General features: G+C 44.2%; 1 protein-coding gene and 1 long non-coding RNA gene across 5 annotated transcripts; one reads left to right on the top strand and one right to left on the bottom strand.

Moving 5' to 3' along the window:
• Positions 1 to 1,761: 1,761 nt before the first annotated feature.
• On the bottom strand, positions 1,762 to 24,554 carry LOC6902757 (scavenger receptor class B member 1). Of its 4 annotated transcripts, XM_015181395.2 has the most exons (11): positions 24,411 to 24,554; positions 24,119 to 24,341; positions 8,378 to 8,469; positions 7,946 to 8,106; positions 7,736 to 7,880; positions 5,749 to 6,177; positions 5,557 to 5,674; positions 4,821 to 4,987; positions 3,582 to 3,707; positions 2,899 to 3,489; positions 1,762 to 2,458 (listed from the first exon to the last, which is right to left on the bottom strand). In XM_015181395.2, exons 2-11 carry the CDS (start codon positions 24,135 to 24,137, stop codon positions 2,303 to 2,305), a joined length of 2,004 nt encoding a protein of 667 aa, XP_015036881.1. In that variant the 5' UTR covers positions 24,138 to 24,341; positions 24,411 to 24,554; the 3' UTR covers positions 1,762 to 2,302. The 4 variants fall into 4 exon arrangements, with proteins under 4 accessions (XP_015036881.1, XP_033236892.1, XP_002133269.1 ...); XM_033381001.1 differs by lacking the exons at positions 24,119 to 24,341; positions 24,411 to 24,554 and adding an exon at positions 23,489 to 23,522; XM_002133233.3 differs by lacking the exons at positions 24,119 to 24,341; positions 24,411 to 24,554 and adding an exon at positions 14,979 to 15,623.
• Positions 24,555 to 24,601: 47 nt separating this feature from the next.
• LOC117184260 (uncharacterized) lies at positions 24,602 to 25,499 on the top strand. The gene is made up of 2 exons (XR_004469575.1): positions 24,602 to 24,693; positions 24,906 to 25,499. It is a non-coding gene; the product is annotated as an uncharacterized lncRNA (long non-coding RNA).
• Positions 25,500 to 25,969: the final 470 nt, after the last annotated feature.

Below are 25,969 nucleotides of genomic sequence, written 5' to 3'. Positions count from 1 at the left end.
ATACATTAAATTCATTTCATATTACAAATTAAAAATATTTTTTATTACGGAACAAAATGGGAATGGGAACCAAAAAACTCTCGCAAAAACTATTTCTTGCGAGCCTTTTGCGACATCGTTTGCGAGCCTTTTGCGATATCATTTGAGAGCCTTTTGCGATATCATTTATGAGTCTTTTATGATACTGCTATGGGCTCGAAAAAAATATTTCTTTTGATATTATTTTATATCAAAAACGACTCATAACTGATATCACAAAAGGCTCACAAATGATATCGCAAAAGGCTCATATATGATATCGCAAAAGGCTCGCAAACGATTCCCTTGCGAGCTATCATAAATGATACTTTCACTGCCACAAACTGAACGACACAAGTATCATATTTCTATCATATGCGAGTCCGAATGCGAGCGTTTTGTCGGGTTAAGTCTCGCATTTGACTCGTATGCGATATCATTTGTGAGCGTTTGGTTTGCTGGGTTATTAGAACTTTGAGCCTTAAATATCGTCCTGCAAAGCACTGTGGATATGGGCCTAGCAGACAATCTAATGGCTATTGTCTGCGATGGTTGCCCAGCCAATGGGCTAGCCGTTTCAAATGCCAATTGGGATTTTCCAGCTTTGTGGGATTTCCCCCATCTAGATACGATCTAGATTTTTTACGGCAACAAAAAAGCCCCGCCTTGAAAGTGTATATAGTGGATTAGGGACACCGCTTAAAAAAAACGCACCAAAAACTCGACCTCTTGGGTGGTTTGGAATGAGTATATTTCCATAACTAAATAAATCTTAAATATAAAATAAATATATCCTTAAATACGTGTTTCTTGTTTCATTTCATTAGCTGGAAACAGGCTTTCCGGTCCCGCAAGATCTGGGCCACTCAACCTTTAACTGAGCTCCTTTTCTCGCGGCTGGGTATGCAAGTAAGCGAGCTGTCTGTTCCGACGTACACGGATCCCGATGCCTCTCGCGCTCTTCGACTGTTTGAACGTACTATACTCCGCTAAAAACTTGACTGCTGTTTCATCAAGGGGATACCCAGATGCTAGCAACTTCGCCATAAGAACAGGAGTTGCCTCAGGGAATATATTGGTGGACTTTCGCTTTTCCATAACCATGTAGAAGGCGTTTTAGTGTTGCCATCGGGCTTGACTGCTTCCGTGCTTATTTGTTTGGGTTTCGATTCCTTGTCCGCGTACTTTGCAAAGGCGTAGGTTACCGGAAAAAAGAACTTTCCCATTCTGACAATGGTCGAGAATTAGCCAAAATTGGCCGATGCAAAGCTGTGGGAAGGTGGAGTAGGCTATTGTTAGTTTAAGAATTTAGGCAGATATCGTGGTTTTCCACTCACCTTGTTGATGGGAAACTGGGACACGACCTCATCGTGGACATTCTCACAGTTGTCACAGGTGCTACCATCGCAGATCAGAGCCTTGTCGCTGCCCTCGGCTGACTGTCAGCTGAATTCGCCGGGCAGTCCTTTCGTCTCAGCGCCAAAAGTCGGATATACAGTCGTTGTTCATGTCACTACTGCCACCACTTAAAAGTAGATTAGATTGTACAATCGATCAATATTTTTTGTCGGACCGTTTCAAAATCCAACTGATGTTGCGCCTCTTCTCTACCCAGCAACATATACTGAGAAGAGTTGGGGAACAAAACAGTGTTGCGAGAGTAGAATTTCCATAGGCCACAACGATACTTTGTTATCGCTAGAGGCTCCAATAAATCGTATTCAAACTTAAAAAAGCAGTTCCTTCCACTTTAAATAAAATGTCGCTTTTATTATTAGTATTACATCACTAAAACTAAGACAATTACAATTCTAGAGCAAAACGTACAGTCCTGCTTATTAAATTCTGCTTCAATGCAACATCACAGCTATTTTGAGCAACTAACTGATGTTTATCGTGTAATTTGCTTTAATTCATAGTTAAACTCAAATTATGGTTGTCGCCTCATGGAGGCGACTACGGCTAAGACTAAAATTTCGTATATGTACATAAACAATGCCATACCATACCCCTGTTAATTTTAACAATGGTATCGAAAACTGGCTATTTACATAGGATGTATGGGTTCTGTTCTTCCTGGATAATTTGGACAACGACTATCGTTTTTTTTGTTTTCTAAAGCTATCACAGTATTAAAACAGCAACTTGGCTTTTATATTATTTACACTAAATAAAATGCTATATAAAACCAAAACAGCGATGTTGATGCCCAATATGCCCGAAATACGACGCTACGATGAACCTAAAACTACCGACAACATAATCTACCAGCCAACTAAAAATCCTAAACGTGTTTCGGGCTTGTTCCCCCAAACTGATGGGGCTGTGCGTAGGGCACCCAGCCTTTCCCATCGCTGCTGTCAAAATTCACATGGGAGCTGGAGCTCTGAATAGAGGAGGGCGAGCTGGCGAATCCGCTGCTGACGAAGCTGACGGCCAACTAAAAGAAGAAAAGAAAGCACTCCGGTTAATTAACATATCAATGTTATCCAACAGCTATGAGATATTCCCGCGCTGGCCCCTCAGAACGTGCCGTGTGCGAAATTGGTCCGCAGATTACGGACAGTCGATGGACCGAAAACGGGTTTGGTCTGCAAACCATCAATTCATTTACGAGTACTGCTGCCGACTGGTTGTCTTAACGTATTTCATTAAACGTGCAAGAAATTCGTCTATAAACAACAGATTCGAATAATCAACGCCCGCCGCAGACATGTTAGACGGCTTGGCGTCGATTTCCTTACAAGGCGGTGGCTCTCCAGATGAAATGATATAACCGACCAGTGCTCGCATAAGTGCGGCCGCGTTTGCCTATTTAAGACCACTTCTTACACGATTCCCGTACCCGTACCCCCTTAATCAGCAGAAAGCTTCACTCACTTGATGCTTGGCCTCGGCCCCGTCCGCAGTCCTCGTGGCCAGCTCTGAATCCAGAGGATTTTCGTCGAAGCACTCTATGCAGATGTCGTCTTCTTCATTGCAGTGCTCGATTTCTATGCAAGAACTGGATGTCGTGGAGTTGCGGCTCAAGGTGAGAGTATCGCACTCGTTGCCCTCGTCGCTGCTTTCTCCTGCGTCTGACAGGGCCGGCTCCATGTCCAGAGCGTATGCCGACTTGCGACGACGCTCCTGGAAGGCCAAGTCCTCGTCAGTGGATCGTCCGATCACATGCTGCTTGTTGGCACCCGCCGAATTGTCTATCAACTTGAGTTCACAAGGACTGTACACCTGATTGGTGGCACCTCCCGTTAGATTTTGAAGAAGATTCGCTCGGGCGTATTTTCCCTCAGAGATATTGGCTGCCTGGCGGGCATAGCTGGACATGTGGAGGGTGGCCCTCGTAATGGCGTAGCCCAAGAGACCCACGCCCATAATTAGAGCAATCCAAAAGCCCAGAGGATTGACGAGCGGCAAGATATTCAGGTAAAAATTGAATCGCGAGTCCAGTGAGTCCGGCAGACTGGGCATCATCTGAAAAGGACGGAATAGATCAGTCCCGCGCTCCAGATGATACTATAGTATGTATCATACTATAGATATGTGTACTCCGGGTTAGTACTTACAATTTCGAACCAAAGCATCGGTGCGGTCAGGTGGCTGAACCTGGCGACTGTCGGGAAATTGCTCAGATCCTTGAAGTGCATGTTGATCTGAACTTTCACGGACAAAGACAGTGGTAGACCGGATTCCTGAAATTGACAATAACGAAAAGCTAAAATTGTGAGTAAATATATGGTGGGTTCCAAGTACGACACCGTTTCGGCTGCACTTGGCCTAATTTTGGCTAATTGCGCTTAAATGTAGGCCTGAGCATACGGCTATATTCATGTACGATGTGGTAGTTGTCCTTAGTGATTTATCGAATTTTTCGCGAATTTTGACGTCTGCCGTTGTTGTTGTTGTGTTGTTGCTACTCGTATTCCGTTTTGTTGCTTATGGTTTATTCATTGTATTTTTCATTTCGAAAAACCGGTAAAACTTGAGGCGAAATTGCTATTGACTGACTGATCAATTGATCAAATCTTGCTCTGATTCGATAATATTCCGAGGCGCTAAGAGCTGGACAGCGACTCCAGCTCCGACTCCAACTACTAGTCATCTGGCTGGTGGGTGTGAGACCCAAGGCAAAGGCTCAGTTGGCCATGATATTGAAATTAATCAGGCAATTAACTGTTCCATTGAACATAGGACAGTTGAGCGGAAGCAGTGAGCACTTGTGCACATTCGATGTGTCTGGGATTGCATTGGAATCCATGGTTGGAAGAACATATTACCTATGTTTCGTGGCCTTTAAGCTAGTAGCTACTGCTCTACACCTCCCGCCTGTCTCATATTGACTTCCTGTAGATTCCGCTGAAAAGCGGCTAAATCGTGCCAATCAACCAGTTTTAACGATTACTTAATTAGCCGGAAATGTAAATGCGAGTACAACGTACAGCCTCAAATCGTTGAGTTCTCCAATCTGGTCGGAAGAAGAGGAAATCGAAAGATAACGGGCAACAGAATAACGGGGCACCTCAACTATCGCTACTTTGAGTTAATTATGACATTTAATTCGAACGAACTCCTACTGAAACCTTCCTTTTGGCATTTTTCATTTAGTCAAACAGCTTCCAGTCACTGTGACACTGATGATTCGTTTGACACATCGAAAGTATCCGCGTTATTGCGAAATAAGCCGTAACAAGAACACAACGGGCGGCAAGGCGGCAAGGCGGCAAGGCGGCAATGCGGCATTCACTCCAGTTTTTGCTCGTACGAGAATTTTGGCCAGGCCAAGGTCGAGATCGTGTATCACCTACCGGTTGTATGACAAACGCCGACGAGTGCTGGGCCGGATCAGGATTCATGCCGGTCACATTCTGCTGCAGCCCCACATCGCCGTTCATGAAGTGGGGGAAGCTGAGGGAGATGGGGAAGCCGTAGTAGCAGTCAGTGACGTCAATCAGTCCCACCGGCTGGCAGTCACCTGTGGAGAATAGAGAGATGCAGGACAAGGATTGTTACAGGAGTGAGTCAACAATTCTCGACAACAGTCGCCAGTCCCCCGTCCCCGTTCCCGTTCCCGTCCCCGTCCCCAGTCGCCCCAAGCAACAGAGCAACAGTGCCCAAACTTTTCCATGACAATCCGCGACGTTTCCTAGACGTATCTCAAGAGTACTCCCAAGAGTTGTTGCTAATAGCGTGTCTCTGTCTGAGGCACACAGCTTAAAATTGCAAAATACAGAAGCAAAATAATAATAACAAAAAAAATAATAATACATATTGTAGGCGGCACGCGTGGTCCGCACGTGCGTCACTGCCTCAATTTTACGGAATTTTTTTATTTTGTACTTTAGTAAACAGAAACTTTCCATACAAACTGGAAAATATGCTACGAGTTCGAGTACTCGGAGATCAATTAACTGCAGTAATGCCAGTGGAAAACTGGAACTGGTGCTCGAGACTCGGCAATTACGAGTATTAATTGGAAAGAGATTTCTTAAATAATACTCGTACAATCTGACATACAAAGTGACATAACGCCATGAGTCTTACCTTTGCGGCAGAAGCATTTGTTGGCCTCATTGGTGGCCCCGTTGTCAAAGGCGTTGTCCTCGAAGACATAGTTATAGCCCTTCAGGCTGCCAAACGTTCTCTGCTCGCCCACACGATACTGCAAAATTCACAATTCAATTCTCAAACAATTAGTTTACGCGTCCGACCCTGGGAATAGCACTGAAAACTTACCAAATTGATGGGCCTGCACATGCTCTTTCTGAAGAACTTGACCGTCTCGTTGGGCTCGATGAAGCTCTTGAACTTAGTGCCGTCTGAGGCGTACTCGATGTTGCTACAGTGATCGCCCTCCCACTGGGGCAGAGTGGTTTCCCCGCGATATGTGGCGTACAGGCCGGACAGTGCCGGGTTCGGCACGCCCGTGTAAAACGTCTCGAAATCCGTGGAGAAGTCGTACATGCGATCGATGAGCCCGACCTTCTCGAAGGATATCCAGTTGGGGAGGAAGGTGTTGCCGAGCCTGGCCAATGCCGACGGATAGCCGAACATGAATTCCTTGGCAGTGGTCCGAACGATGGGCTCCGCCTGAGTGCTCACGAAGAGGGTCTTCAGGGCCATTCGAACGAAGAACGGGTGACTGGCAGTCAGGTGGGAGATGGCCTGAAAAAGGATATACACACGTATGTAAATGGATATGTTACGCTTCGAAGGCAGACACTTGCGTACAGCATCTATGATTCGCGTGCTAAGATTCCTCAGATAAAGTGCAGTTGTGATTCAGGCATGTGGTATAAGGTATAAGGTATAAGGTATAAAGTATCAGGTTCATGTGTGTAACTGCCATCCCGGTTCTAATAGTATCTAATATCGGTCTCAGCGGCTCGTTACTGCAGGCTATTACAGTCAATAAATATTACATTTAATTAATACAAATTACGTATTTCCTGTGCTGCGGGATGGATTGATGGATTGATTGACTGATCGACAAACTAGGCCCTATGCATTATTCAACGTTTCGGGCTCTGGATCTGGATCTGGACCTGGACCTGGACCCGGATCCCTTCCCCCTCTCTCCCCCTTCCACTCCCTCTCCCTCTTCACTCTTTAGTTCTTGCAGTTGATTGTCTCCTTAATCATCACCTAGAAGCCGGGAATCAGGCATAAATTAAGCGACTTTATCTCTATGTTAATTTAGAATACTTGTAATTGAAACATCGCAAAGACGACAATTAATTATAGTTTTTATAGGTGCATATACATATTAAATTTGTTTACGATTTGCAATTGACCCGAGCGTCAAACGTCAGAGAAAATTGCTGCCAATCATTTGACAAAGCGAACACGCCCCCCTCCCAGCTATCGATTAAGGCAACGATTCCAGTCTGCAGTCTGCAGTCTCCAGTCTCCAGTATCCAGCCTCCTCTATGTTCATCGGTGGAGTAAATTTAGATGTCCCGCAGACACTGCCCTGCCAGGCCCTTTGTTCGCTAATTAATTGCCCGCCATTTAGCCGGTTCCCAGTACTTTTTTGCGCTGCTGTAGAGGCTGTTAATGTGAATCGTTTATTGACCTAAATGCGCGCAGGGAGCCCCACTGCTGCTGCCGCTGCCCCACTCCCCACTCCCCACTTTGCTTCGAGAGGAGTACTCGTTGTTGATTTTTTCATGCTGCTCCACACAGCGGAAATGAGTATTTTTCATCGTGTGCGCGGCACGCGATCGCACAGCCTGGCTGTTTGTTTTTCTGTTCTGTGTGTGTACTATGTACTGTGTACTGGCTACTGGCTACTGGCTACTGGCTACTGTCTTCTGTCTACTGGGTACTGTCTGTTTGTGTCTCCCAATTTGCATATGGAGATATCGATAGGGCCCACCTACTCTATTACGGGATATTACAAGTGAATGAACAAGCCATAATTGGGACGGAAAATTACATCACTCTAGAGAGAGAGGGAGAGAGGGAGAGCCTTTCAGAAGGCTTGCACAAGTGGTTCGTGACGTAAAGCGGCTTCCTCCAGTATAGCTTCTGAGCTTGATTATACACATCTCATTGGAGCGAGTCTGCCGCAATGACAGAACCTGTTGAATATGCTAATGGCAATGACAGGCAATCTTCACTGGACTCCCCGTACCTACTGCCTTTTACCTGAAGAAGGTTCACCTTAACATGATAGTAGCATCCAATCAGATATGAGATATCAACATATACTCGTACTCACCAGCATTGCAATATTGAGCATTATCACCTCATCATCCTCGCGACGACCTTCGGACATATGCTCCTGCCAGACCAGGGGATGACTGGGGGTTGTGGACATGGTGTTGTTCTCATTGAACGTGATGTTCTCGTGAGTCATTATCTCCCTAATCAAACCGCCGAGTGAGTACAAAATTACGTCAAAGCTCCAACAAATTCGCGGATTACTTACTTGTACACGTAGGGACCGACCTGCTCCACCTTGAGCTGTTCGCGGCCGGCCAGGAACGCCTCGGCGTTGGTTATGTTGAAGAGGTAGATTTTTATATACAAATCGACTGGTGGCTGGGCCCACAGATTGAAGATCTCGCCCTTGTCAGCCATTATCAACTTCTGCAAAGAGAGCGTCGAAAGAGTTCAGAGAGCTGTCGCCCGAGTAGTTCAAGAACGCGCCAACTGCCAACTTGCAGGCGCCTAAACGAGCTGCATTTATGAAGGTACGTGCCAGCACCGAAGGCTGCTCTGCGGCTCTGCGTCTCTGCGGTTTGGGGGCCTGGGCTCTGTCGCGGGCCTCCAATAGGGGCATACTCACATAATTGGCAAACAATTTGACAAAGGCTAAGGCCGGCAGTTAAAAGCTTTAGTTTCTGTTTATTGGACTTACCCATTTGAATATCAAATCGTAGGGTTGAAATACTTTAACCAGCACCGCCGTTGTTATGGCCAAAAACCCAATCGCTAGAAGCAGAAATGCGCCTGCAAAATGAGAGATACAATATGAAAGATCGTTCAATACATATAAATTTCCTCATTAAGTTCATTAAAATCCAATTTCATTATGCATAAACAGCCAGGCACGTGTACCACACGCGAAAATCGAGGAAGGTAAAAATAGAATATTCATAGAATATTAGCGTCCAAGTTTCCAAAACTGATCGTCATTGTACACACATATGTATTCTGATCGGTCTACTCCGAAATGCTACTCCGAGTGTCCGAGCATTTCTCGACAGAAAGATCGATTATTTGCACGGCCCGGTATGTACAGGGTATGGTATGTACATATACAAATATGTATTCAACTGAACTTGAATCGTTTCGCATTCGAGAAAGCTACGGATGAAGCTGCAGTGTAGCGCCTTTCTTTCCTGTTTGCATGTCGCTAAAGTCGACCTTGAGACGCGCAGTGGCATGCCGCATGGAGTCTGTTGACACTCGCGACACTCTTACGCCTCTCTGACATGAGTTATGCTAATTGCAGGGAACTGCATTATGCCGTACATGACAGACGCAGACAGCTGTAGACAGCAGCTGATCGGACGATTATGCCGATCTGCCGATCTGCCGATCTGCTGATCTGCTGATCTCCTGCTGACTGCGAGAGACCGTACGAGAGAGTGCGAGATATGTACTTACATACGTCTTGTGCAATGTGTCACATACATATGTACATATGTGGCTCTAGCGTGTACGTAGTGTAAATTATTTGAATTTTATGGCCTATTAGTCACGATGCCCGTCAGTTCTGAATGCGTGCATATAAATGTCTTCATTGAAATAGCAGCAGAATAACAGCATTCACGACGTCAACAGCAAAATGCTTATGGTCATGTGAGAGTGCGCAAAATGGACAACCTGACCAACCCGCTAACCTGTCTACCCGTTTCTCCCGTACACCCGTACACCCGTTTCTCCCGATGCCCAGGCAGTTTCTGCATCTGCATCTGCAGCGATGTATCTCATCTATTGTTGTGGCCATATGCATGTAAATCCAATACTTAAATGCGTGGCTAGGACACGTGATGCGAGAAGATCTGCCGATAAAATAAGCCTTCTTAAGGTGCCCACCTTAAGAGCAGAACTGGTTGCTGCTGATTATCATTCCGTCAGCCGTCAGAGAGAGGTGTGTTGTGCACTCCACTGGAATTTTACTGATCTCTGGCTAGGGCCTCGACTCGTTTGGGCCTTAATGAGATACCTACTCTATAAAAATGAAGAAAGATGTGTATACTTATTCGGAGTGCAGGGCCTCGATGGGCCTGTTGCCGAGCGGACACTATTAGTCCTATTAGCTGCCTCAGCTGTGGGATTCCCAGAACTCCCGTATCCCGTACTGCGAACCACTTATAACTCGCGTAATTGATTAACGAAACACATACGATAACTCATGCACACAACAAATCGTCTGGCAATAGGCCGAGATCTGATACATCGATGAATCAGCACAGCAAACCACTTGTGACGCGATCGACCGCATAGAGCATATCGACTTCGTTGTGGCCTTGCCCGGGTCGTTCTGTTGCTTTGTCTCGTGTTCCTTGTGGTAATGGCTTTGACTCTGACTCTGACTTTGACTTTGACGTTGGCTTTGGCTTTGGCTTTGGCTTTGAACTTGTTCTCTTGTTCGTGTTCTTCACCTTCCCTTCCATATACTTCAACGATCTCTGGGTCCTGTCCTGCTGCGGGGATCGTCGTAGGCCCTTCTATGCGGCAACCAGTTTGGAGCAGATTTTCCTTTCACAGCTTAATTCCCTCCACTCCCCTATTCAAGTATTTAATGGCAAATATTTGTGCTGCTGCTTGCCTAGTATCAGTGTGGCCTTGGTTGGGCGGAGCGGAGCGACTCTCTGGAACTTCTGGAATAGAAGATCCTCGGACCCGCCCTCGGACCCGCCCCCGGATCCCCGGCCAACTTGTATTCCTGCTGGGATTCGTATGCTTGGTTCTGATTCTGGCTTACATATCACTTGGCGTCGGTTCCGCAACTGCTGGAAGTGGCGGAGCTTCTCCAGCGAGAAGCGACGGTGCGAGTACAGTGCGCCCAGAAAGTCTTTCATCGACTGCCGCCGCATATGGCGGCGTACCACAGTCATGATGGAGATGAGGATGGGGGCTTTCGTATCTGCAGTGTTCACCGGCCCAGAGTCAAAATCAAACTAAGAGTGAGTGCCTCGCTGGGGCCCGATGGGCCCTCGGGAACTTTCATTTCCTTTGAAGTGGTGTTTAATGGCCCCGAGGGCGTTGCTTTGGCTATGGCATGCGGTTCGACGAGCTGCCGTCTCCCCCCAACCTTGCCCAATAGCAGCATCACCTGGTCCTACCATGATTTGAAGGGGGAATCAGCCACAGTCCGAGCTGTCACTCTCATGGAACCTATGATTCCGTTGCGTGAGGGTATTCGACGGTCGCATTGCTGCAACCACTCCACATCTCTCCCACTTAATTAATCGCTTTGTATGCAATGGAGACCGTTTCATATTTGTGGCTAGATGCAAACGTCAAAAATGATGAACAAAGAACTCGGCTATATTTAAACACAGTCGCACAGTCGTACAGATGTACGAGTACATACTCGTATTTATTGAAATTGTACCTGTACATGCAAATTATGTTGTGCTGTGTGGCTCTTTGTTTAATTGCTTTGTTTGTTTTGCCAAATACTCGTATCGGTTTCGGAGAGTTCTGATTGGACTGCCGGGCACGTACCGCCAGCTGTTGTGGCCTGCCACCCACCGAGCTGGCCCTGCTCGTGGGAATGCGCCGCTCCATTGGCACTCCACACACGCCGTGCACGCTAACCCGCTTCAGTTCGGGATCGGGTTCGGGTTCGGCTTCGGCTTCGAGCTCTAGGGGAGGGCCAGCATAGAGAAGGGTGGACTCGAATGAGTTTGTGCCAAGTTTGTGCCTGAAGTCTTTTGTTTGGCTCTCGTCAAGCTGCAAGAACGCTGACTGAATGGGGGCGGGATGGTGGCGGGATGGTGGCGGGGCTTCCTGGCTACTCCGCTCGGCGATTAACGGCCACAACAAAACTTTTTTGCGGGTCAGCATCATTGAAACCTGATTGGGGTCTTCAGACAATTTAGATTTATTGCGATGACGTCAGCCAATCAAAGGTCATTGAATCATCCAGCACGAAGGTTACTTGGCAAAATGCTAAGTGAAAGTGGCAGCTGATGGAGACACTTCTTGAACTTGTTGCCTCCGACGGCTCTGACGTCTCCGTCTCCGTCTCCGCCTCCGCCTCCGCCTCCGACTACACTTCCAGGTTGCTTCACCTCGCACACTTAACCCATTTGAATCGGGGTCTACAGCACCTTCTCTGCCTGGCATCCCCGTGGGACACCTCTTCTTCTTCACGCCATGAATCACTTTTATTGCTCACTGACAGTTATCATCATGATCCAGCACACAGTCCCCAGCTAGAGATCTCTGTTTGCTCAACGGTGATTTGGCAATATTTGTGCTTGAGGTAGCGGGGAATTACCCAGAGCCCCATACGCTAAGAGTAGGGATGGTCTGGAGCGCTGGAGCATTGGAGCATTGGAGCATTGGAGCGTTGAAGAGCTTCTATTGAGCTTTTGAAACTGCTGACAGGTGTAGCCAAAGCTGCCGCCAATTGATTGCATCGTAAGCAGATGGATGCTGGATGCTGCAACATGTCGCCATCTCTGGCCAGGGCTGAGTCACAATTGCTGGCAAACTTTTTTAGTGGGGCTCATTCGATTTTTGTTGTCCGCTGCGTCCCCTGCACACCCGCCTTTGGCGTGGGGTATTTCGAAATTAAGCGCAAACTAGAACTCGTCCCCCAGTAATTATAATTATGGATGCCATGCCCCAAACTCGTTTTGCCACTTAAACATACGCATACCACCGTGCCCACCCAGTGGAGCTGGCTCCCTTCTCTTTAATCACCGCCAGATCCGTCTGCCCATAACTTGATGCGTCTCAATCAATATGGTGTGTTTGCAGAATGAATGTCTGGGGATCTATTCAGTTTTTCGAATTTCATTTCGCGTGTGTTCTTGGTGTCTTCTTTGTGATTTCGGAATTATCTATGTGTCCGCTTTTTTGCATAAATAATTTTGCAAGTCGAACAAGAACAAAAATAACTTATAGCGAATAGCGAATAGCGTATAGCGTATAACGTATAAATAAAACCCATCCGATAATCCTGTTTGGCCATGAACAGGCACTTTTTTATTGAAATTATTTATTGTGAGGCAAAGCATTTGCCTTTGATAACCGCAACAAGCCACATCACATTTGTTCGCCGGCCAATTTATGCGAGCGAGGCGCGAAACTTGTCTGTTCGGTTCGGCTTGGGGCTGGAGCTGGGGCTGGGGCTGGGGCTGGGAGCGCCCCCAAATTAACAATAAGTGTGAGGCCGTCGAAATTCCGAATCAAATCGCGACCGAATATTCATTTGCATTGTGTCTTCTGTTCACTCCGAATCCAGTTTCTGGCATTGCATTGCACTCTGCTCGTGGAATGGCGAAGCATCTGCAATTCCCCTACGACTATGTATGTATGTATCTCTGGACTCTGCGGCTAGAACGGTGTCTTGAGGGGTCGACCAATTGTGACTATTCTTCTGTGTGTTTGCTTTGCCGGGGGACTGATGGGGTCTGATTCATAGACTTTGGTGGCCCGTGTCAATGCTCTTGGCCAAACTGATCTCCATATCATATCATATCTCCATATCAACCTGTTCTTTGGCCCCCAGCGGCAACTATGTGGTTGTATGTACCTACAAACGTATCGATTGTGCATAAATTCATTTAGCTACACACTCTACATACGCACTTCAGCTCATCTCAACTGAAGCCATAGCCATACATTCATACGAGTACGTATAATATGCTAATTTGCAGATACATGTGTATCTATCATGTGTAGGCCCTATTGTAAGTTCAATTCAACGAGAGAACGTGTTGGATGTTTGACTTCCAGAAAGAAGAGCAGTTCTGGCAAAAGACAGACAATTAAAGATTTAATTGCAGACACGGTTCTTTTGGACTTGTAACGAATTGTGAAAATCAAACAATAATTGCTCTTACCCTACCTGAACCCTGACCCCGTGTCTATTAATTAAAGCTGTGTGATTTCCGTTCCGGAGTAGAGGGCTCTGTTCAGCGTTTAATTTTGATTCAAGTATCGGCTAAACGGTCTCAATTTTCAGTCGATTAGGCTCTCGTATCAATAAATAATTGGCAAACTGAACTACAGATCAAAATTATTCCCAGACCTCCATCACTCCACAATATATTTGCAGTACAACATCACTCTGGCCATAACACATTCAATTTCTCTAATTAAAATCGGACAAAAAGTATCAGGAAGTACTCGACGAATGCTTTAGCCAATATTCACATCACTTGAAGGCAAATGGGGTGCACATGCTCGTAGAGTAGATGCCTGTGTGCGCCTGTGTATCTCTTGGCATAGAATTATTAAGTGTTTGTACTTTTCTTCAGAATATACATATGTACATATCGCGTTCTGCAAATAAAAGTGTGCGAAAATTCGTGCTGTTCGCGACTTTAGCGAAAATACGAGTAATCAAGATTTGTGTTCTAGGTAAAGTTTTTGCCGAATTTCGTTTGTGCCGCATGCATATGTATGTAGGTATGTATGTACAAGCACACAGCTAGGTCGCCAGCTGCAATCAGAGGTCGGCGATGATACGTATGTACATATGTATGTATGTATGTATGTATGTACATATCTATGTACATATGTAGCTGTCGCGTCGCCCCCTTGCCGGCGGCTGCTGCCAGAGTTGTCAGACCGCTGGCTTTATATTTCGATCGGCTGTAATTCGAAACTTGAACTTGCCTCACGGCTCCAACAAACATACATGTATGGAAGGTGGCATTTGTCTCGATTACGAGCATGTTATGGTCAAGTTCAGGGTCTAACTGCATCGGCAATTGGCAATTGGCAACTGGCAACTGGCAATTGATTCGCAAATGCTTTGGGACCGCTCTTTCCGATCTTGCTTGGCTGGTAGCTTCGCCAAGATAGTTCGAGAAGATTTCAAACCAAACTATGTCATTGTCGAATCGGTTTCGGCTGTTGTTCATTTTCGAATTTTGCTAATCAATGCAACAACAAACATAAAGTGCTATGCTAAACAGCTTCGATGGCTTTTTGTGAGCGGCACGCATAGTATCGTATCGTATCGTTTCGTTTCGTTTCTTGTTTATTTGTTCCGCATGTGGCAAAAGCACGCGATTAAAAACGCCTCGGACAACAACTTTTCATAATTAATGCAGCTCCAAATGATCTTCAGACGCACAGAAGCAGACGCCGAACCCGAACCCGAACCCGAGGCAGCAGCAGAAGAAGTACGAGCACACACGAGCACTTGTCGGAAGAGGATGCCGTGTAGAAATTTCTAGTCATAGAACGCATCGCATAGAACAACTACAGCTCGAGGGCTTTAAGAGTGGCCCCTTACGAGTACTCGAATTATTGCAACTTACGTGTGGGAACTCGATTGCGTTTGCCTTGGTTTGGCTCATTGAAGAAGCTGCCCAGGATGTCCATCGGCTTCATGGATCGATTCGCCTTTAGGCTCTTCCGGCGCTGGGCCCTCTGCAGAGCGGCTAGAGCGGACGCGGCGGCGGCAGGATCCGCCTCAGGCAACGCGCACATGCTGGATCCTGTTGGCATCGGCATCGATTGATGTTGTTGGTGGCCACTGGCGTTGGCGTTGGCCTCTTCATCGCTCACACAAACTGCACTATAACGTCGCGCAAACATTTTGCCAAAGTCCTTCATAATAACAGTTTGTGTTTGGGTACTTCGGGGAACATAAATATGTATATTGATTTGCGAGTCTTTAAGTTTATTTTACTGTTTCTTTTGCTTTTGCTTTTGCTTTTACTTTTACTTTTACTTGTACTTTTACTCTCGTTCGTTTTCTGTTAGCACATTTATTACACTTTGCTTGAAATATTTCAAATGATCTTTTCAGCCGCGGCACTTAAAAACTAGTGTTGGCCTTTGCTGCTGCAGCTCCTGGATCATGGAATTCCCTTTGTATCTTATCTTATTTGTATCTTGTAGCTGGACTTGGGCCTAAGCGCGTTGGCGTCCATTCGCTAGCAATGCTCGCTTATGAATGAAAACACGGACGTGATGCGATCGACCAGGTAACGTACGGCTTTAGTTTAGTAAGATCATCTAGAGAGGGAGAGCTGCCAAAGGCCAGCGAGAGAGTGAGAGTGCCAATGCGAGTGTGAGTGCGAGTGCGAGTGCGAGAGGGGAGCGCGAGCGAACCCGTCTAGGGTCTCTGTCGTGTCTCTCCTCGCGGCCTACGTTACGTTGACACCTCCGCCGAGGCTACGTAGCGATCAGATAGCAGTTCGCTCAGCTGTTGCTTTGTTTTGAGCCGGTCTTCTGATCGATCTAAGCCAGAAGCAAATGCCGCAGCAAAAGCAGAAGCCAGAGCTAGAAGAAGCTTCAGTCCAAACCTGTTTGGATCTTGGCTAAGATGCTATAGCCGGCCTGATCCGATCTGGGCCTCGACCTGCGCCTGGGACTGGGTTTGGGGGCTTTGGGGAAATACCATTCCAGCTGAGCTGACGCGTCCGTGCCTTGGACGGCACATTACTCATATGACGCGTGGTTGGTCAGCATGGAAAACTTTTCGGTGTTTAAATTTAACGATATTCAGTGGAGCTCGAGTCCGTCTCGATATCCGTCCAAATACGCAGTTCAAATAATGTTCATTATTTTTCCGTCCGTAAACAAAGTCTCCGTTGTTTATGTGTCTGCGCCAGAATACTTGTATTTCTCAAAAGTCGCGTCCAGCGCTTGTTTATTTCATTTTCGTTGTCATTTAATAAAAGACAAATTACATTCAGCTTTTATGGCCAGAGTCTCTGTGGTCTAAAATCAGCGTCTACTTCGGTTTGTTTGGCTTAGAAATTTCACGAACTAACAGTGGCCTAAAGGCTAATGATAGCCCGGCGGAGAGCTGGAACTCGTTGTGGCTTGTCTGCAGGGTGGACAATGGAACTATTGATTTACTTTGAACGGTTTTGGAACACGCCTCTCGCCATACCGACGCGTTTGGTAACACTTAAGTGGCCTGATATGGGCTCGATTGGCTGTCACAGGTGGGGACAGTAATATACGTACTCTCAGAGAGTCGTACTCGTATTTGGGAGGTGAGCTGCCTGCTGCCTGCTGCCTGCTGCACTGATGAAGAATGCTGGTTAATGTCGATCGGATGGATTTCTCAATTTTAAGTATTGGGTGCACTGTTTATTTGAATGGTACCTACATATATGTATGTATGTAAATATTGGAGTCCGTAGTATGCATATGGACATATGCGTATGCCAAATACCAATTGGTGCAGATTTTCCGCTGCTACCCCAGCGGGCGGTACTATGCTGTTGACCAGGTGCTTGCATTGCATCACAGAGAACGAAACGTCTCCGACCGCATGTGGTACAGTCAGCAGTCGAATGTCCGTCGGTTCATAGGAGTCCCTCAGTTTTAGAGCTAGCGGAATCACTGCGGGCGTGATTCCAGAAGTTTCAGAAGTCCTTCTAGAATGACGTTCTGTTCCCCAAAAAGTACAAGTGCGAAGTGACGTAACAGAAGAACTTTGCATTGCACGTACATACAATTTGGATTTGTCAGGTCTGGTCTCCAGTCGCTCTGGTCCCTCCTCATACGCGCAATATGGGTTTGCTCTTTGTTTGTTTTTATTTATTTGGGCTGTATGCCCCAATTTAAATTGCACTTGCCTGCTTAACATTATCAATTGAACCCTTGTCTATTTCTGTTCCCAAATCTAATGTAAATCGTTTTAATTTGTTGGATTTGGATTTGTATTTGGTTTTGGGTTGCGCTCGGGTCTGCTGAGCTGCGCGGAGAGGGTAGGGCACCTGCAACTATTGTGATTTCGTTGGTAATTAAATATACATGAGCCAAGAAGCGCGAACCTGCTCGCAATTCAGATGTGGCTGTCCTAGGGCGTTCCAGGGCGAAACAGCGCGACGTCAGTGCTATCAATACTAATGATAGTGCCGGAGATTGCTAATAACTCCTGACCCTTGTGAACCCTCTGACTGTGTTGATGCAGTGGTTCCAAAAGCCAGTCGCAATTACGAGTAGTATTAAATCAGAGCGAAAACGGCGACTGGACTAACACTACCATTAATGAGGGTAAGGGTAAGGGAGTAAGCCAGCAAAACGCGCTAATTGGGACCGATCCGCCAAATGGACCCGCGCACCGAACGGAACCAGTACGGAATGCGATGCAATGGGACCGATCCGATCCAATCCGCACAATGAACTGGAAAATGGCCAATTAACGCCAACTCATATCAGTAACAGATTTAATTTTGATACCCTGTTCGCCGCTAGATCCGTCCACTGGCATGCGAGGCCTCTCTAGGTTCTAGGCAGGGCGGTCCTTTCTTTTCCTGCCTTGCATTTTCTAATACAATACGGGTCTCACCCAGTTCATAGACTATATAGACTATATTTTAAAGCAAAGATTGTCTTAGATTGACTATGATCTGGATTTCACTCTCCAGTCTACACTCTATAGGATATCGAACGCTCAAAAATGCCCACTCAAAAATGACTCTCTAGCTTTTAGCTCTTAATTATGGCATATGTGGCTGGCTGGCTAGCTAGCTATGAATGCATAAAACTGGCTAATTGCGATTCCAATTTGTTAGCAAATTCTGGGAAATGCAATGGAAAACAAATAATCAAGGCAGCAGCAACGATTATTATAATGAAAACATCACCTTGTACTCACAACCCATCACATCTGCACTGCAGGTTGTAAGTAGTTTGTAGAATGTAGAATGTAGTATATATTCTTTCGTTTATTTTGAATCAAAGAGTCGCAAAGAAACAGCTGGCCGACACCGGCACCCGGTACCCACGCTCTCAAGACGTGCAATCTTATTCTAAACTTGTATACAATTTGTTTGTCAATTTCTGTTCATTTTTGCGGTGTGGTCTGGGTTTTTATACCCGATACTCAAAATGAGTATTGGGGTATATTAGATTTGTGGTAAAAGTGGATGTGTGTAACGTCCAGAAGGAATCGTTTCCGACCCCAAAAAGTATACATATTTTTTGCCAATTGCAAAATATGAGTTCAAGGATCTCAGAACCTATAAGAGCCAGAGCAACCAAATTTGGTAATCACTCCTGTGATATCGGACCTTGACCGTTTCGTGCCCAAATTTCGCCACACCCCCTTCCGCCCCCGCAAAGGACGAAAATCTGGGGTATCCACACATCTCAGAGTCTATTAAGGCTAGAGTAACCAAATTAAGTATCCGCACTTCTGTTAGATCTCACTATAAAACATATATCTCAGAATTTCGCCCCACCCCCTTTCGTCCCCACAAAAAACGAAAATCTGTTGCATCCACAATATTGCACATTCGAGAAAACTAAAAACGCAGAATCATAGATAATGACCATATCTATCAGATTGCTGAACCTGGATCAGATCAGATAATTTTTATAGAAAAAAGGAACAAATCAATTTGCATTGGCTACGCAGCGCCCGACGTCACGCTCAGACTGATTTTCTGTCTCTCTCGCACGCACTCTTTGTCGTGTCGTTTAAAAATAGCGGCGTCTGCCGGAGGAGAGCCATACTGACTTAGTATCGGGTATAACTGTAGAGTTGCGGTGTCCGCAGCAACTCACAACGTTCCCCCTCCTTTTGTTGTATATTTTGTATTTGTTTTTTTTTTTGATTAATTTTTTTTTATCAAAAATGAGAGTTCAAACGTCTTTGGCAAGGCCAGGGCCTGGGTTAAACAATGAAATAGATTGATATCTCTTCAGGCTCTCGATTGGAAACTAGACATTTTCTCTGAACGGTATTGGGGGTTTTATTGTTGTTATTTCTGTTCTTGTTTTTGCTATTGTTGTTGCTGCTGATAGACTTGTATGTATGTACATATATTCCCTATTAATGAATCAGAGATTAACGGCAAACGAAACGTCAATGCGGAAATTGTTTAAATAAGAAATACGAATTTATGAACAATAAGCCAACAAAAACAGAAAAATTTTAATAATCAATTTAATTATCTGTTGGAAAATGCATCGTATCGTGTAGTTCAATGACACATTTGCATGCGATTCAAAATGGAAAAAGTATACGGAATATACATTGATCTGATGTGGGCATTTTGTATAATATTTTATTGTACTGCGAAAAGGTTTGGAATGCCAAAACTGCATAAGTACGCTTGAAGTATTTGATGTACATTTGGCTCTGAGAAATGGCACATTCCAGCTTATACGGGATAGGACCTACATAGGACCCCAGGCAGAAACGCAGCCTATTCGAATCCAAAGAACAAGCACTGAGGTTTACCTCAGATGTACGCAAAGCCTTTAGTAGCATTTGGGGCGCCTTCTTATTGACTACAGCTATTGGTATGGTTTAATAAAAATGGCTAGTTCCGTCCTTTCCTACATTATAAAAGATTTTTACTATCGCGCACTACCGTCTATTAAATTTCAAGTGATTTTCTAAAGGTTAGTTTAGGTTAGTTAGTGTGATAAAAAAGTTGTTTATTTTTTGATTATTCCTCATTAGAAATCTATGACTCTGTTCAAGTGCACTTGAAAACGATCGACTATTAGCATAATTACTGCCTAAAAGGTCGCCAAATACAGTTTTTCACAGCTTTCGGTTAACCTAGTGTAGGGTATGCCCGAGTATGTTGATGAGTTGTTGATGAGAAGGTTCCCTCCAGGTATGCATAAGCACCTTGGGGATGCAATTTGGATGCGGCGCAACTGTACTTGTAATCAATTAGAATAGACAGACGACAGCCGATTTGTTCGCTTCCCTAGTTAAATCATTTGTCGATCATTAGCTCTCCCTATCATTTGAACTCGTATCTGAGAGGCGATCAGTCAAAAAGGCTTTTGCTAATATTAGAGAACTTGTTTCCATCCGCTTTGCTCATTGCTTGATTGATGATATGATACGAGTATAGCCATAGCCCGTATCCAATTCATCTCCCCCCACCCTCCGGCCCATCACACCCATTAACAACTGATGAGATATCTAATCAGTAATATCAGAAAGCACTCGTAATATATCAAGAAAAGTGCAAAACAATGAGTACCAGTGTCGAGTGGAGAGTGGCGAGTGGCGAGTGTCGAGTGCCGAGTGGAGAAAAAGTACAAGCGAACTTCGAGCAATGCCATAAATCGGAAGACTTTGTAAACTAGCAGGCATGCAAATTTTTGCAAACGGACGCCAAATTTGTGTCTAACAACTTGTACTGTACTGGGCGAAGCGTACTTTGAGCTCGGCCGGATCAACACATGCTGCTAATGCTACTGCAATTATCCCGCAATTATCAATTAACATTGTTTCTGAATCGATTCTTGATTTCTTCAAGTGCAAACACGGCGGTAATTAAAGCTGATACGGCTCCGGCTCCGGCTGGATCGACAGCAATAGGAACGTTAGAGTTTAATAATACGTTTGGACTGGGTGTTTGACTTGTTCCGGTTGCCGCTTTTTGTTGGAGTACTCCAATCCCATACCTTATACACTCATATGTAATGCAAAACGACAACGGGATGTCGAAGCGAAGCGCGTGGAAACGTTATCGGCTTTTGGGCTCCGCTAGGTCCCCGAAACCATCAGAAAGCCGTCACCCGTCGCCCGTCACCCGTCATCCGACATCCTTTGTCAGAACAACTACTTTTTACGTGTACTTCAAATAAGGAATTACATTAAATAAGGATGACGATCCAGGGTTAATTAAGTGTCATCGCTCCACTAGTTCCAGCCGAGTTCAATCTGACATCGTTATCCAAATCCGCAATGTGGGTATGGATGTGTGCACACACACATATGTACATACGTCTGCTTTTCTGCTTTGTCAGGCTGATGCAGTCAAGGAACTTCCCGTGGCAAACAAACAAATGAAGCAATCCCAGCCAAAACGTACGCAATGAGCTATGAATATTCAACGCAAAAATAAAAGGCAGGTATTTTGCAGAAACACTTCAATGATACAGGCAACAACTCGATCGAAGAACAGGTCCAGCTGTCATACGTCTGTACATCTCTATATATGTATGTACGCTATGTACGAGAATACCCGTGAGTATGTACATATGTACATATGTATCTAGTCAGCAGTTTTCTGCTTTGCCCTGCTGAAGTGTCGCAGAGCTGCTTGCTGATGATGATGATGATGTTTTATCTCTTTTCCATCTTCTATTTTTTAAGAAGCTTGTGCAAAGAACTTTGTCTTATTGGCATAACAAATTGTACATTTGTACACACATGTGTATGTGAATCGAGACAAGCTGCGGGATCGCAAAACGATGCTCGAATGCTCTTGAAGTGTGGATGAAACAGATCAATGGAGGATCTAATTACATATCAAAATCATAAGGAAAGTATACCCTTGTACAGATGTTTTCTGTTCAACATTGGTCATTCTACGGCAAGACGATCAGATCTAGCGATGTCCGGCTATCTTTCATATCGAATATTATGTTGAAGTCGTCTGGATTGGCCTTCTATATGGGATATGGCTGGACTCTTGACTCACTCAATCGAAAAACCCGTGGGAGAGTGTTTCCTTTTTTGTTTCCTGAAGCTGGAGGCGGGGTAGGTATGGGAATAAGAAAACTCGTAGTGGCAGAGACCAGCCCCCAAGCCGTTAAAAAGATTTACGGATTTTTGACACCATATTCCTCACTTCACATGTGATTTTCAACGCCATTTATTTCAATGTATACTTTTAATGGCCGTCGGCGATCAACAAAGTACATATGTACATATATAGAATTCGGCGCGCTTTTCGGAATTTGTTCGGATTTCGTTATTTCTTTCGCTAAGCCTGCCAAACCTTACGACAATTTGTAAGTACCCCTTCAGGAGGGAGACCATCCGGAGCGTGTGATTTTGTTTTGTTTTGTTCATGTTTTGCGTATTTCAGTTGGCTAATCATGAGTTTGCACAAAATTACCGGTGAATCAACAATTCATTCCCCAAAAATGCTGTGAAGAATTTCGAACAACCTATTGGTTGCGTTTTAAAATGTAAATTACAAAATTCGTTTGTTCTGCGCCGCAAATTAAACGTATCAGGGCTTCGGGCTTGGGTATAAGGCATAATAAACTTTTTTGTACATACGAGTACGTATTAAAAATTATAATACATAGCACAAAAATTAAGCATTACGCTCAATTCCTCGTTCGTTCCCGTGGCGAGCACGGCAATCGTTGTCGGTGGATGCTGATGGCCTTGTAACAGTTTTTCCATCGCAAGTCAGCGTACAACACGTTGCTAACTACGATTTTGTACGTACATACGTACATACGTACGTATACATACATATGTACCTCTGATTGATCGGCTGGATTGGGTATTATCAGTGCTGCGAGTCGAGCCAAGTTCAAGTTCACGCATCTCAAGTACGACTCAGTGACCATCCAGGCAGCAGCTTACGTACATATGTACATTGTACATATATATGTACACATGTATGTATGTACATATGTATGTACATACAGACGTACTTCATCAATTTAAGCGACAATCAAATTGTTTTATGTCGGGTACACAGCTTACACGCATTTAAAAGTCCATTAATACCCATAAGCGCAGCGCAGTCCAGTACAATAATTAAACAAAAAAGCGTACTGGTAATTGCTAAGTAGAGCTCGAATGTACGAGCATAATGAAGACATTTATAAGCTGCTGGGGCTCATAAAAATACCCATAAACAATGCTCTAATTATATGGATTATTGTTGGGGACATTCATTTTGAAAAAATTAGTTAAGCAAATTGTGTGAGAATTTAATTATCGCCATGGGGAGGTCCGCAGACTGTGACGAATGGGCCAATTATAGGAAATTAATTTATCTTCTATTTCATTCGGATTTAGCAAGTGCTTACGAGTAGGTCAAAATTTAAATTTAAATTTGAGCATATGCAAAATATTTACATGGATACTCCTTCCCCATTATTGCACCCTTTTTGAAAATTTTACTCCCTGATTACTGGGATATCTGGCACTCGGTAGCGAGTACATTGATCTCTGGACAATCTCGAAACGCTCGACTTTTGGTGTTGTATAATTGTCAATCAATGATGGCGACCCAAGTGAACCCAGCTAAAAAAATATATAAATTAATTGAAATAATCTAGAAAACTGTCTAAAAGTACACATTTAAATAGAGAGAATCTCAAAATGTAAAGATCGCGATCTCAATTCATATTAATTCACTTGATGCACGTACTATATACAATGTACATACATGTGTAGGTATGTATGCGTGTATGTATGTACATGCATATGCATAATAATCCACAATCAGCAGGTACGGGTACGGCACTGATCGATTTGTTCGGAAACTGCATTTATAAACTGTTTCAGGTTGACTCCTGAGAATCGAACATTAATACGTAACTAACCTATCACAAAGTTTAACTAACATATTCTTTGCTGGATTTTATTTGAACTTTCCGACAGTTCTAACATTTTTAGATCAAACACGAATTGTACAATCCCTTATTCAAATAATATTATTTGCGTATTCTAAACTTATTTTTGCAGTAGTGTATCGTAACTTACTCTTTTGCGTCGTTAACATTGTTGTTACTTTGATTGTGGGCGTTTGTTGTTGTTAATTGTTGATTGGATTATGGTACTTCACGCACACACCGCCTACGGTAAGTCTCTGAAGGAGAAGGCTCCTCTGGAATGGGAGCCGGTATTTCGGATTACCCGCGGCGCGCAATTACAAGATAGGCTACTGGTGACTGCTAGCAATTAAATGATTCGATTTCCCGAACATCTTGGGGGATTGAAATGTTTTTATAAAATTTCGTTATTTAATGCCCGACATCGGAATTTACATACATACATGCAAGTGTATTATAATTTAGTACATTCGCGAGCAGAGCTTTTTAAAACGATGCCGAGCTTATCAGAAGCTCGACAGTCAAGAAAACAGGCAGAGGAACAGACAATGACAATGGAAGTCACAGGAACGAGCGTCTGTCCAAGGCATGTGTACATTGATGTACATATGTTTAAGTTTCGGAAAAGCCGAAACAGCTGTCCCTACTCAGGAGTCGGTATGCTCCTGATCGCGCACTGCACCCCTCCCTGGCTAAAATACGTGCATGTATGCATACACACTACGGGTAAGTATGTATGTTCGTATGTACGAAGCCACACACAAGTGGATCGGAGCGCTTCTATTTAAATGGTTAATCAGCTTGTGCACTATTGAAGTCGGTTTATTTTTGCCTTTGTCACGCCGTGAAATGTCGTAGGCCCAATTACCCAAATCCCTGAACTCATTTTCCTCATTTATTTCCTTATTTATTTCATTATTTTTATTCACACACACAAGATTTACACACAGGCGCACGCAACAAAACCGACTAACTGGCAGACTTTACGAAAAGGAAAGACTTCAAAGAAAATGTTTAATCAAAATAGTAAAGTATCCCAGCCACAGCCACAGCCAGAGACAGAGACAGAGAAGTCGTTGAACGCAGACGAAAACGGCGACGCAGAAACAAAAGGAAATCTAAAGGCAAAAGTACGATAGCAGAAATCCGAAAAGAGAGACTTGATGAGAGACTTTGGTCTTTCTCTTGTTCTCTGTACCTCATTCCCTCTCCACTCTCCCCTCTCTCTAAGAAGGAAGCATATCATTGGAACGAACATAAACATGGACATGCTGGTCGGTATATGCCCTACTTAAAACGATTAGCAACTTGGATTAAGAACAGAATGTTAATATTGTACATATTGAAGTATATAAGTACATACATATGTACATGCATGCATACGTATGTTTAATCCTAACTGGAAATCCCTTAACTTTTCCTGCTTTGACCTTGAATAAAGATGAAAAAGCAGAAGTTCTTTAAAACTGCATACATTGTACATATGTACATACATTGTATGTATGTATACGCACCGCACATAAATAAAAAAATAAAAAATAAAAATAAATTATAGATATGTACATATGTATACATACATGTATGTACATATGTATGGATAAGTAATTGTACTTTGTGTAGAGAAACGCCCACACCACAATGAGTTTGCTCAGATTTGATTGCGTTTAATTATGGGTTAGGTAATCCATTAGCATGTATTCAACTTTCCTTTGGACTCATTTACCTTTTTATTATTATTAATTTATAGTTTACTGTATTTATTCAAATTTAAGCAAATCCCGAACATTACTATAGTCTTCCGTGCTATTTTGTATCAGAGGGGAGGTTACACAAGGGATCTCGCATACATACATATGTATGTATGTATATGTATGTACATACCACCGGACGGCTGCGGCTGCGGTTGGAACCCACCATTAATGCAAATCGAATGCGTTGGGACCGTGTTCTGTAATGAAAGTGCATTGATGATACATATCTCAACAGTGTATGACGCAAATCT

Source organism: Drosophila pseudoobscura, chromosome 4 (genome assembly GCF_009870125.1).
Source record: "Drosophila pseudoobscura strain MV-25-SWS-2005 chromosome 4, UCI_Dpse_MV25, whole genome shotgun sequence".
NCBI classification, from domain to species: domain Eukaryota; kingdom Metazoa; phylum Arthropoda; class Insecta; order Diptera; family Drosophilidae; genus Drosophila; species Drosophila pseudoobscura.
Note: the sequence above shows the minus strand (reverse complement) of the source record. Positions and strands in the feature narration are given on the sequence as shown.